We start from the raw sequence: 13,405 nt of genomic DNA on the forward strand, positions 1-13,405 counted from the left end.
ACAGTAAAGTTTTGATGTTTTGATTGCTAAACTCCATGGTCTCAACAGAACCATCTCCCAGACACAGGATGATATTATGCATCGTGTTTCCTTGCTTCAGGGTCCTTTTGTGCTGCAGCCCATATGTGCTGTAATGGCAATGCTTTTTATAGATTGAGTGAGTGAAAGTTAAAAAGAACTGATCTGTGACATTTACCTCATGTATTATAGCTACTGATAATTTCAGAATGGAATAATAAAGTGGCTCTTGATTTTTTTGTTGTTTCATCTTTGATCATGGGGGATGAATTGGGAACAGAAGCAGCAGTGAGTGTCAAGAGTGCAAGTGTGGAAGTAGTTTTGAAAGGTCAGATGAAAAAGATAAGTATGTACTTGGGGAAAAAACTCAGCTGTACTCAGACAAATATACACTGGAATACTTGGGCAAATTTTCATTGCTTCAGTATATTTTGCACTCCTTAAAGAACAGTTGGCTCTCCACTGTAGTTAACTGTTGCAGTTTTTAACATGAATGTTTTTTAACCCTCCAGAACTGCTTGTGTTCTGTGTAAGTGGGTCTGAGGAAACACAGAAATGAAACATTTGCTTTATCTCTGAGCTTCTTTAAAATGTGATGTAAATGCAGCTTTGTACTTGCATATATGAAAATGATGTGTGTGGTGTTGTGCTGGTCTGTTCTGCAGTTTTAGATCAGTTGGGTGTTGACAATGCAGGTGTGACCTTGGAATGCGTGGTGAAGGTTGTGCTCAGAGCATGGTGGCAGGACTGGCTGCTGGATGGTCCCACACAGCTCATGAGTTGAGTTGAGAATGGGATTGTGGGGGAGCCGTGTGCCCTCTGGAGCAGGGGTTCGTGCTGGAAGTGCTGGCTGCAGCAAGGGCACTTGGTGTGGCTGAGTGCTGCTGCCCTGTGGAACCCAGCTGCTGGGAGAGCACAGCCCAGCTACTGAGAAGCAGAGACATTTGCTGGCAGCTGTTCTTTGTTGCCTGCTATCAAAGGGGGAAGTACTCAACCTATTTTTCCTTTGGAAAAAATAATTGGAAAATGTGACAAGTTGTATTGATCTTGCATTTAGGTGTATATACAGAATTGAGCAGTGTGTATAAAAAGGGAAGGTTTTTCCTGTTACAACATGCTTTGTTTGTCTTCCCTGTTTTTCTTTCTCATTATTCTTGTTCATGGTCTTGCTTTTGGATATTTATGCTAAATCAAAAGTGAGAAAAGGTGTGTGTGGGGGAAACATTGCTGACTGCTTCTTTTAAAAAAACAAAACACCGAACAAACAGCCAAACTACTCTTGTATTGTATAATGTGTGTTCACTACTGGAAATTTGTGTTTTAGCAACACAGTTCTTGTTTTTCTAGTACCTCTGATATTTTAAAACTATGCTTTAATATAATGCTTGTAGAATAAAGTTGAAAAAAATTGGGTGCTTTACTGTAGCAATATATGTTTCTGCAGCCCAAATTATACTTCTTAAATCCTTGAAGTCTTGTGTTTTTGTATAACCTGGCAGCCCACCACTGAACAATGTGAATCACTGGTACCACTGAGGTCCTGGTATTTTAATTTTATTTTTTAAGTGCCTTCTGTGTGGCATTACTGTAGCCTCATGAAACCTGTCTGATGTATCACCAGGGTTTTGGTTGCCTGAATTTTTTGATCTAGCTGTGATTTCACCCTTGGGAATAGCCCTGTGAACAGAATAGGTTGAAGCATCTTAAAGCTGATCTACACAGAGTAGAAAAATATGGATTCTGAACTTGAAACAAAACAGCTACAAAACTGTAAGCATTTTAAGAACCTTGTATTACAACAGCTTCATTATGTAGTAGATGCATTTTTTTAGTGGGTAGATTAACTTAAATTCATAGAAACAGTTGGAAATGGGACTCTCTTAATAGAACCAGTTAACATTTGTCTTCTAGGACAAAATCGTAGTGGTGAATCACAAGAGGAGAGTAGAATTGGCAGATTTTTAATTTTTTGTAGCTTTTTCTTTTGACCCAAACTGAATGTATTTTGATGGCAGTGCTTTCTCTTAAAATAAGTAATTAAAATATGCTGCATTGTAATACCAAAAAGTTATTTTTGTAAGATATGTTCAGTATAGTCAAATATATGAAGCTTTTAGTTTTCTGTTTCCATTATGTTTTACAGATATCTTTGTAACTTGATACAAAACACCCACCAAGACTTATTTAGAAACATACAAGCTAAACCCAAGGAATTCAATATGGATCTTCATTACAGGAAATATGTACAAATATAGTAACTATTTTTTGTTTTCTTTACAGAAACCATAGCCCGTTAATGAGTTTTGGAGCCAGTTTTGTCAGTTTTTTGGTGAGTAGATGAGAGAATATGCATCTCTTAGAGTTCATGGCTGTGTATGTGCATACATGTGTTCATAATACTCTAATTTTTTTTCTTTTTCTGAGACTAATTTTTTCCAAATTTATAGATTAAACATAGCTGGAGAATGAGGCATAATGCTGTGTAAAGCTTGTTTACCCATGTGGTTTAAATAGAAAGTAAAGGTTCTGCTATTCAGCTTAAATGTATTAAATATTTATGTGTTCCATTAACAGAGCCATAATAAAAAGTTCTCTTAAGTGAGCAGTGGAGTTATTTATTTATTTGATTAAAATCAAACTCATGAATGCCTGTTTTTCTGCTAACTTTTGCTATTGAAGATTTCTCCATCCGTACTTCTGGGTGAAAGTTGTTCACAATCCATTCACATTGCTTCCATTTTGGATAGATGAGCACTGAGAATATGGATTTACTAAAAAGTCATATTAAACAAATTAGGTTTGTTAAATGCTTTTTTTATATAACATACAAGGAATTATAATGCCATGTATAAAAACTGAGCAGGTGTATTAGAAAGTGTTTGGATCTTGTTTTTTAGACTGTCTTTATTCTGACTTTGCTGCTTCATCTTAGATCTCACCAGAAATTATCTATGGCAATACTCTTTTGAAAGACAGAATTTACTATAATATGCCAGAAATACATGATATGTGAATGAAATAAATATGAATTCTCTCTAGTATGCAATATGGAAAAATACACTGGTTAGGAAACCTCCTGGGGCATATGCTTCCTATTAATTTGGTGTGGAGGAGAGGGGAAAGAGAGAATCTCTCAGGCTTGCTTATCTGAATTGATGTGCTGAACCAGTGCAGCATCAGAGGATCTTGAAAGTATCTTGCTTAGCTGCTGTTCTAAATATAGCAGCAGCACTTGGTGTGCCTGTGTCATTCAGAGCTTTTGTTTAATAAGCTCCAAGAAAAGAAGTTACTTGTCCTGAAATTTTTTTCAGTTGGTTCAGCAGTAATTGGAGTGAGATGTGGTTTCTTTTTCTTCTTGCCTGTGGAGGGACTGTGACTATAATTTTGAAGAATTTAATAGCTGCTTGTTGTTACTGACTTGAAGGCCTGTTTTTTATATGAATGAATAAAAACAGGTACTTGCAGAGATGCAAACCATGCCTTGCATAACAAAAATTAAAAATGAATGTGTAGGAGTTTTTCTTCGGCTTAAAGTAATCTGGTGGTGCATTCAGTTTGTATATAAAGGTCTAAGATGGAGGTTTTCCCTTAGTGTGTTCTGAGTTCAATGTCTTGAAATCTTGGTAAAGATTTCAACTTTCTAGTGTGATGTTTGTGTTAGAAGTGTTTGCACTGATGTATGTGTATTACTACTTCAGGTTAAAAAGTTTTATTGTCTGGTTTTTATGAAATTTTTTACTATCCTACAGGTTTTGTAGAAGTAAAAGTATTTGTGGTTTTTATCATTCAAATATGCTTGTTTTTTAATAGAATGCCATGATGACATTTGAAGAGGAGAAAATGCAACTGGCATGTGATGACTTAAAGGCTACAGAGAAACTTTGTGAAAGTGAAGAAGCTGGAGTTATAGAAACAATCAAGAATAAAATTAAAAAGAATGTAAGAACATAGTTTGTGTATTGAATAAATTTTTCTGGAAACTTCCTTTTTGTCCTATTTGTATATTACAAAGATGATTTTTGTTATGTGAAGAGCCATTGAGATTATTAATAAATTTGGAAATTCAGTCAAATATTTTACTTCTATTTCCTAATTATTCTAAAATACTTAGTCTCAGGTGAGTGAAGTGTCTTCTAAAGTGTCAAGTTTTGTTGATGCTAGTAATTGTTTCCTGAACATGCAAATTTGTAACCTACTAAAATAATTTCTGGAAGCTGGTAGTCTGTCTGTCTAATTCAGGCTAACTTTAATTCATCCATGCTCTAGTAATGTTCAAAAGTTGGGATGTTGAGGCTGCAGATTGCTGTGAGCCAGGCATATTCCTAGGGAATTTTCCTTCCTTTTTTAGATTTTTCTTTCTAAATAATAAAGGAAGAATAAAGCATGGAGATTCAGAACAAGTTCAAGTAGTTGTATAGAAGCATCCAGTGAGCAGCCTGCCAAGTGTGACACAGCAGAAAAAGAAGCCATTTCTCTTCAGTGTTTAGTTTGCTAGGTGAAAAGTGTTGAACCTGTCATACTTAACTCTCTGCTCATAAGAGACACTGTATTTACCCTGCCACTTGTCATACACCCTTTCTGTGCTCTTCCTGTCTAATATCTGTTAATTGCATGTCTTATGCATTTTAGTAATAATTAAATAAAATTTAAATCTGTTCTGACAATTTGTAGAACCTTGGGGAAAATAACTGGTAGTGTATGTATAAAATTTCTCTATTAGGTAGGATTTTGCTTGATAATCTGTCTGAGAAATTTTAGTGTAGTTTTGAACTTCAAAATGCTGAGTTATTTTAGTAGCAATACCACCACTTGCAGTTAATTTTGGATTTTTTAATTTCTCAGATTTAGACAAGAATTGTGTATTATCTTCATTAATATTTTACTGTACTTTGTGTTTGTATATTCCAAACAGGTTGATGGACGGAAATCTACTCTATCCATGATAGATCGTCTACAGAGACAAATAATTGTAGCAGACTGTCAAGTCTACTTGGCTGTGCTCTCATTTGTAAAACAAGAGTTATCAGGTGTGCTGTGGCTTTCATGTTTAGATATATTTTAGCATGTCTTTTTTATAAAATTTGATCATAAAATAACCATATGACTTGCAGTAAAAAGAATTGTTTTGTAAGCACAGTTCCATTTGAAACATTCCAAGACTGGTACACTTAAACATGTATTCTGCCTTTGTGTAGGTAGTGGTGAAAAATGAGATTGATTGCTGCAAATTAGGGCTTTTTTTCTTTTTCCATACCAATAATTATATTCAATTGGTTCTCCTTAGACAAGTTTACTTGTTATCATTGAGGTGTTGAGTTAGGGAAGTTTTGGATGGAGATGGGTAATGTCTGTGTGCTTTGTGGCCTGCAAGATAAAAGAGGCTATTAAATCCAGGCCACTGGGAAAGTCCTGATGTTCCATATGTATTCTGTTCATGACAATTCAGGGAAGTGACAAAGTGCCAATGAAAGCAATTTTAAATGAATGTGCTGAACATGGAACTGCTGAATCAGTTCTTACTCTCTGGTCACCAGAGTGTGTCCTTGCATGCCAAAGAGGGTAGTCCTGTCGTGTAGGATACAAACCCTTCCTTTCAGCTGCAGAGCTGTTTCTGATGTTTTCTTACATTCCTGCATCTCTTGCACAATCTTAAAACATGCTTTTATCTGTAAGTTTGTAGAAACTGTGGTCAAGGTCATATAGGAAGTGGAAGCATATCTCAGGTTTCTACCAAATCAATGAAGACCAAGAGATGGCAGACAGACCAAGCTCTGCTGATCAGCTGCAAGGAAATGGGGAAATAACATTCAGATTATTTAAAATAACGCTTAAAATTTTCAGTCAAGGATATAATGCATTCTGTGATGTGCAGACTTGTTTTATTCCAAGCTATGGCATCAAGAATCTGTTTGGTTCTTGTCAGCAGAAATTCAGGAGATATTTCTGTCCACTTTACGTGTTGTGCTGCAGAAGAGTTTTCTTGCTATTTTTGATGCAATTCTGGGTTTTTGTTTGTGGTGGTTATTTTTTCCCTCCCTCTTGAAGCTTTTTTCCCTTGTTTCAGTATGTATTCTGCAGCTGCATAACTGGGTTGGATGCTGTAACTGAAGGTGGTGTCTGTTCCCTTTCTCTCTTGCGTGCAGCTGAGAGAACTGAAGTGGGTAGTAGAGAACTGCAGAACATGCTGTATATTTGAGTTATTCTGCTGAGCAAAAAATACACCTGTAGTCTTTAGTTAAAATTCCAAGCAGCTAAATACCACCTCAGTGACTGCTAGTTACTGACATTGCTGAGCTATTGGATCTATTATTTTGTGTTTTAAAGTATATTATCTTTCTGTATATACATTCTTTATTTGTATCGTATTTCTGCACAGAAATAGCTACCATATGATTGAAATGAGTGTAGTTTCACAAAAAACACCCAGGAGACAAATATTTCTGATCAGTGGATGAGAGAAAAATTCCTTGTGTTTTTCTTCCTGGAACAGTTTGACAAGAAGCATATGATGCCACGCAAGTTGGTTTCTCACATGCTTCACACATTTTATATTTTCTTTTCCACCCTCGTGGATGTATTAGAAATAGTTTCATCATAAAGTTGTTGGCAGACCAAATGACATTAGCTTCTCCTGGCAATGCTGAACTACCTTCTCTTAGTATTTACCATGGCTGTCATGGGTCTGACTGCTTTCATGTTGGGAAATCAACTCAGTGATTTGGCTGGATTTAACTTTTGTGTCTAAAAAGTCAGAAATTCCTTGTTTTAATTTGTTAGATTATTTTGTATTGGTATATCAATATCATATAAATTATAGTTATCCTGTGTTAGGGAACTGTTAATGACAGCACACCAATGGAAGCAAAGTGTAAAACTACTTTTTTTTCCACCATACCACATCTTTTCCATTTCATGCTTGCATTGGAATACACTGGTTAGCTCTGGGCAGAATCATTATCTGTAGGATAGGTAAAATGTGGATTTTTCTTATTACCTGTGTGCTACACTGCTGTGCATAGTTGTGTGAGCATTCATCTTGTGGTGAACCACATAATTTTTAAGGTACCCCGTGCTGCCAAAAAGTGACCTAATTGCTTAGAATTGGAGTAATGTTGGTCTTGTAATGCAAGTGAATCAAGATTAGGGGCTTCATTTTTTGTTCTAATGCTTTAATAACACTCATCTCAAGAGAGAGGATTCATAGTTGTTTTTTTTAATACTTCCAAGTTCATGTTGAGAGAACCCTTCTGTCATAACTCAGAATTCAAATTTTACAGTTTTTTTCAGTACAGTTTTTTAAGACTATCAAATTAGCTTCATGCCCTCTTCATATAACAAGAATCCAAGAAGAGGCTGTCTAGTCTGTTACTTTCTCTAGAAATGTTGGGCTTTTTTTGTGATTTGGGAGGGGTTTTGTCAAAGGCCTCAAAGGCATCAAAGGCTTTTTATAGAGTTGTTTAGTATTAATAGCATCTTGCTTTTCTTTGACACACCCCACCTGTTATGGTCTAATTCTGGCATTAGTTATAACACTGATCTTTGCAAATCTGGCTATATTTGTTTAGAACACTGCTGCTTAAAACATGTTTTTGTTATATTTTTAGTTAGTCTTTGTCACTGCAGTTCCTCACTCTCAGGGCCCTGTCACAGCAAAATGCTGGTGTCTGTTTTTACAGCTGATGTGTGCAAGGATATTCCCCATTCGTTTCATGTTTAACACTTAGCATTATTAGAGGGTGTGCTTATAACAAAGATGATTGCTGTGTAAATAGGCAAATTGAACACCTTCCCCTTTTGATGTCAGGCCTTTCTTTACCCTCCTGTAAAGATCACAGGCTGAGAATGCTGTCATTCTCAAGCAAGAATGCTCAAGACCAGATTTCTAGGGAAATTCAGGTACCCACATTGCTTTTGAAACTGAGGAAGTTAGGCAACTGAACTATGCTTTAAAACCATGTAATTTTTGTGTGGGTTTTCTTTTCCTTAATTGTAGGGCACTTTGTTCATGCAAAGGGCAGGGAAGTGACAATATTGAAAATCTTACTGTCTAACCCAAAGAAAAAGTCTTCTCTTTGTATTTTCCCATCAACTGTGTTTTAACACAACTTGGGTTTAAGAGAGGAGGTGTAATCTCTTCTGAGTTGTGCTTCTCTCTGTTTGCTAGGCAGCTATTTCATCTGCACCCTGTAGTGGAGCAAAATCCAGCATGAAGTTCTTTGATTGCTCTCTTTCTCTCTGACAGCTCTCTTGCCACGTCGCTGACCAAAGCTGCCTCTGTGTTCTGTGCTGCTGTGATTGTACACACTGAACTTCATAGTGCCCACTGTGCAAGACCTCTCTGAGGGAGCAGTAGCTATTAAAAAATCCTTTAGACATTAAGTTGTTGCAAATAGAGAGAGCATCTTGGGCTTGGAAAATAGCATTTACTACTTAGGATGTTCCGCTTCTGAAATACGTCCTTGAAGTATTTCTTTCTTTCTTTCTTCCTTGGTTTTTTTTTTTTTTTAGCATACATAAAAGGTGGGTGGATACTTCGAAAGGCCTGGAAAATTTACAATAAGTGCTATACGGACATTAATACACTTCAGGAAATATATCAGAAGAAAACAACTCAGGAACCCTTGACTTCTGATGCTGCAAATGATAATCATATTGCTGCAGAGGGTGTAACGGAGGATTCGCTAAACAGACTGAAAGGTGCTGTTAGCTTTGGATATGGACTTTTTCATCTTTGCATATCCATGGTGCCCCCAAACCTGCTCAAAATCATCAACCTGCTGGGTTTTCCTGGAGACCGCCTACAGGGGCTTTCCTCACTGATGTATGCAAGTGAAAGTAAGGACATGAAGGCCCCTTTAGCTACGTGAGTAGCTATATTGAAATGCTTTGGTAGATAACTTAGTACTAAAAGTAAGTAACTGGGAAAAAGTCAAAACCAAAAGGTCATGTTGCTTTAAAGGAAACAACAGCAGGTAAAATAAACTGGTAGTTTGTTGTTTAACATACCATGGTTTAGTAAATTCATCACTCACTAATGTATGAGATCTCTGCTGTTAATTATTTACATGTATTTGGGGTTTGGATCAGTATTTTGCTATATTCTTCAGTACCTGCAGTTCTAATGTCCTGTAATTTAAATTTAAATAAAAGCTCCCCCTGAAGGCTGTGTGACTTTACCTGAGTTACATTCTCTGCTGTGGAGAGCATACTACTTATGAGTCACTGGTCTCATTTAGCCATTTTTTCTTACTACTAACACAAAACATTTTCAGTTATTTTAATTTTGTTTGTTTGTTTGAGCATCTCAGTAAAATGAGATGTTCATTATAGTATTTTTAAGGGAGTATTTTTTGCGTACTCTTTCCCAAGACTTCATACTGTGCTCAGGTCTTTTCAAGAGCTGAAGGATTGGCCAGACCTAATTTAAACTACCCTTATAAATGGCTTTATTATTCCATTATCTAAAAATTAATACTTTTATTACTGGACCTACTGCAGGTACCATCAGGTGTCAATTTTGAAATATGACAGTAGAGCTGAAGTCTCTTCTGCTTCAGGAGAAGAATTGGGATTCTGTTTGTTTCAGAAAGCTTAGGATTAAATATTCCTGTTGATCTTTCTCCTTTCTGGGGGAGAAAAATTATATATTTGGGGGATGTGTCCTCCTTCAGATAGTCTTGGAAATCTTTGTACTCTGCCTTTGTTTCCAGGAGTGATGTAGGTCATGTAAATATCTACCCTTCTGAACACGTGATGTATTTATTTTTCACATTGATTTCAGGAGTATCTGCTGGTGTGTGTTCAGGGTTTTTTGTTGATTTTTGTCGGGGCTTTTTTTGTTGTTTGGTTTTGGGGTTTTTGTTTGCTTTGGGGTTTATTTCTTTGGCTTTTTTTGTTTCCCTCTCTAGTAAAGAGTTAGTTTTCAAAGTATTCTTTTGGGTTTTTCTTTTCTAAAATCTGCTGAGATCTAAAGGCTTAACTTCTTTCATGCTATGAGCTCAGTTGTTTCTTTGCCTTTGTGTAATGTGCTCTGAATTGTATGTTCAGGTGCAGTTTAGGAGTGCATTGATGTATGGCAGTAGTATTGTGTTTAAAGTATAAAGCCAGATTGTATAATACAAGATTCAGATCTATCTTTGTCTTCCAGAATAATTTAAAAGTTTGTCTGTGTAGAATGTTATCCTTAAATTTCTGTTTACAAGCTGTAATCCTTTTTACTCTTACATTTCTTTTAGATTAGCTCTGTTGTGGTACCACACAGTGGTTCGTCCCTTTTTTGCCCTTGATGGCAGCGATAACAAGGCAGGATTGAAAGAGGCAAAAGAAATTCTTGCCAAAAAAGAATCTGCATATCCAAATTCTTCTCTGTTCATGTTCTTCAAGGGAAGGATACAGCGATTAGAGGTATTGCACATTTTCATCCTTTAGACTGATTTTTTCCTCCTGATCGTTCCTTACGTTTTTCTGATGTGAATGAACTGTGCAAGCTTCAGCAGATTGTGGCTAAAGATGCAGGTACATGGAAAGATAAGAAAGATTGGATTAAGTCCTTCCTAGTTTCAAGTTCACATGCAGACCTTGCTCTCCCACTGCATCTGTCTGAATTAACGACATTTTGAAATTATTTTTCAGCTACTTGATACTTCTGCAACTCTGTGCTAAAGGAAGTGCATTTGGCCACTCAGATTTCTTGAGCTATTTCAGTTTTGCTTGTCAAGCTAAAATTGAGTATTATCTGCTGAGTACATAGTATTTATCTTCCTCTCTGTTTTATGCATTGTTCGTATACAGCTAATTCTCTGCAGCAGTTTCCCTTAAATAACTACTTTGCTTTTCAGAGGTCACACCAGGATGTTTTCTGTTGCTAAGGGTGAGCTTTGACCTGAGCAGAAATGTATTCACTGAAGATGTGTTTGTGAATGCTATTGCAAGGCATTACTCAAACACGGCAGCAGCTTTGTGGATTTTGGCAGAATTATTCTCTAAGAATCTGTTTGAAGTACTACTCAACTTCTAGCTGCTGCTTTTATCAGACCAGAATATTTTCTGAGCAATTACATGAACCAGAAAACCTAACACAAAAGCAGAAGCCCAGAATGTTCAAACCCTTCATGTCAACATTATAATTACAAGAGCTAATTGAGATGTTGATATTGGTGTTCATTTCTTGCTGGATTTGCAGCTAAGTCTTTCAGCTGTAGCTCAGTATTTTCAGAGAGGTAGTAACAGAGCAGAAGAACAGGCTTCAGTGCCCTTTCAGATTTGCAGGCATATTTCCTGCATGGGATTTGAATGTTGTTTTTCTTTTTTTGCTATCTTTTTGAAAGCAGTGGTGCATTTTGGGAATTATATTCTCACAGGCAAGTTGTCGCTCTTGGGAAAGTATTGCTGTTGCCTGAGAGACCTTAGTGGGTTTAATTCATTTATATGCCTATTCCATTCTTATGGTAAAAATAATTTTTTTTTTTAATAACTACACAATGAATGCAGGGTATAAATTGAATAAAAGATGATTTTTCTGACTTTCAGGGCAAATTACAGCAAACATCTAAACATAAGTTGTTAATAAATTGAGTGTATGTGTAAAGAAAGAGGATGTATTTGGGATAAGTGTCAGTTTTGTGTGGTCAGTCTCTTTCTGGAGAACTGTAGTATTTCAAATGAGAGTTGTTTGAATGTAATCTTACTGCATTATTTAATGCACAGTTACTATATGGAGATAGTGAAGTTTAGCTCCACGTGAATGGAGACACTGTGGCCACGCTAACTAAGTTAGTTAACTCAGGCAGGCAGAATGCTGTGCATTATGCTATGTAGCCATGCCCTTAGTCAGCAGGAAGCTTTTTGCTTGCTGAAAGGAATTAAAATGTCCCTTTGCTATTCATGTGTGTGTTTTTATGAGAGCTTTTCCATTCAGCAGCCTCTTCCCCCTTCCCCCATCATTTCTTTGATCCAAGTGGTGCTCAGTCACAGAGGTTTTGCTGTGTCCGAATGTTCCAGTTTAAGTCTTGAGCTCTTCTGGATTTTAGTAGGACTTTTCCAGCTTAATTTGCTTATATGCTGTTGGCATAATAGTGAAGGAAGGAATGAATGTGACTGGTGGCAATGGCATGGGGAGCTGCACTGGGTTTCTGCACAACACACTTGTGGTTACATGTCCTGAATTTGGGCATTGGTCTTACAAGCATCCACTGCATATTAGTGTGTCCAGCAGGGCCAGTGACTGTGTCCTCTGTCTGGGGGCACTGGTGAGCCCTCACCTCAAGTAGTCTCCAGTCCAGGGTCCCTCAGTTCAAGGCAGACATTGAGGTTGTTGGTGTGTCCAAAGAAGGGCAGCACAACTGGTGAAGGCTCTGGAGCAAGAGTCTTTGGGGGGAGCAGCTGAGGGAGCTGGGATTGTTTAGTCTGGAGTAGGGAAGGCTCAGGGGTGACCTTATCACTCTGTACAACTAGGCAGTTGGAGGCTGTAGCCAGTTGGGGATTGATCCTTTTTCCCAGGCAGTGAGTGATAGGACAAGGGACATGGCCTCAAGTGAGCTAGGAGGGGTTCAAGTGGGAGATCAGGAGTAATTTGTTCACAGAAGTGGTTGTTTAGCATTGGAACAAACTGTGCAGAGAGGTGGTGGGATCACTGTCCCTGAAAGTATTAAAAAAATGACTGGATGTGGTGTCACTGCCGTGGTTTAGTTGACAAGGTGGTGATTGGTCAGAGGTTGGGCTGATCTTGGAGGTCTCTTTAAACCTAAACAATTCTGTGATTCTGAACCAGAAGTGCACAGAAACTTTGAATTACAGGCTAATATGCTGAGTTGTAATTTCCTCCTCATTTCTAAGGTAGGTGAGGAGAGCTCCTGCAAAGCCTAGGAAGTGCTGATTTGGTCTTGCCTGAAACTGTTAGTGCACAGTTAGGTTTAAATTCTTTCCAGTGGGCATGGGATATAATTCTAGATGGCTTACCAGAATTGTGTTTTAATCTATACACACTTAAAAATATACCTTGAGCTGAAGCTTATATACTTTATAGAGTCCTTCTTTTACATCTTTTGACAGTTCTGTGACACAGTATTATAGTACAGATGGATAAAAGACCCCTTCTGATGTTACTCAGAAGACCTTGTGTGTTTCTTTTGTGGTTGTAGGGTTTGTATTTAGGGCCTGCTAGTACTCAGTCCATCGAATTTTTTTCTTGTAATCCTGCATACATTTTTTGTAGCCTTCAGCTGATGGGATATTCAGCTTCCATTAGGAAGCCTTCATACTGTATGTGTCTTTTCTTTTCTATGGAAAAAAACCAGTAAGGAGCACAGTTCAGCCCATGGACCCTTGGAGACAGGGAAACTTTTCAAAAGGCAGTAGCAGTAATTCAGGACTGGACAGTGAGACACAA

The 13,405-nt window shown here is 37.3% G+C and overlaps 1 protein-coding gene across 1 annotated transcript in view; it reads left to right on the top strand.

Annotated features, from left to right (window-relative positions):
• Window positions 1-13,405, top strand: part of TTC39C (tetratricopeptide repeat domain 39C) — a 37,877-nt gene that overhangs the window by 9,133 nt on the left and 15,339 nt on the right. Inside the window, exons 2-6 of the mRNA XM_064705983.1 lie at window positions 2,299-2,347; window positions 3,829-3,957; window positions 4,931-5,045; window positions 8,527-8,881; window positions 10,254-10,422. Of these exons, the coding sequence (XP_064562053.1) occupies window positions 2,299-2,347; window positions 3,829-3,957; window positions 4,931-5,045; window positions 8,527-8,881; window positions 10,254-10,422 (817 nt within the window). The remainder of the gene's footprint in view (window positions 1-2,298; window positions 2,348-3,828; window positions 3,958-4,930; window positions 5,046-8,526; window positions 8,882-10,253; window positions 10,423-13,405) is intronic.

Source organism: Zonotrichia leucophrys, chromosome 2 (assembly GCF_028769735.1).
Source record: "Zonotrichia leucophrys gambelii isolate GWCS_2022_RI chromosome 2, RI_Zleu_2.0, whole genome shotgun sequence".
Lineage (NCBI taxonomy): Eukaryota > Metazoa > Chordata > Aves > Passeriformes > Passerellidae > Zonotrichia > Zonotrichia leucophrys.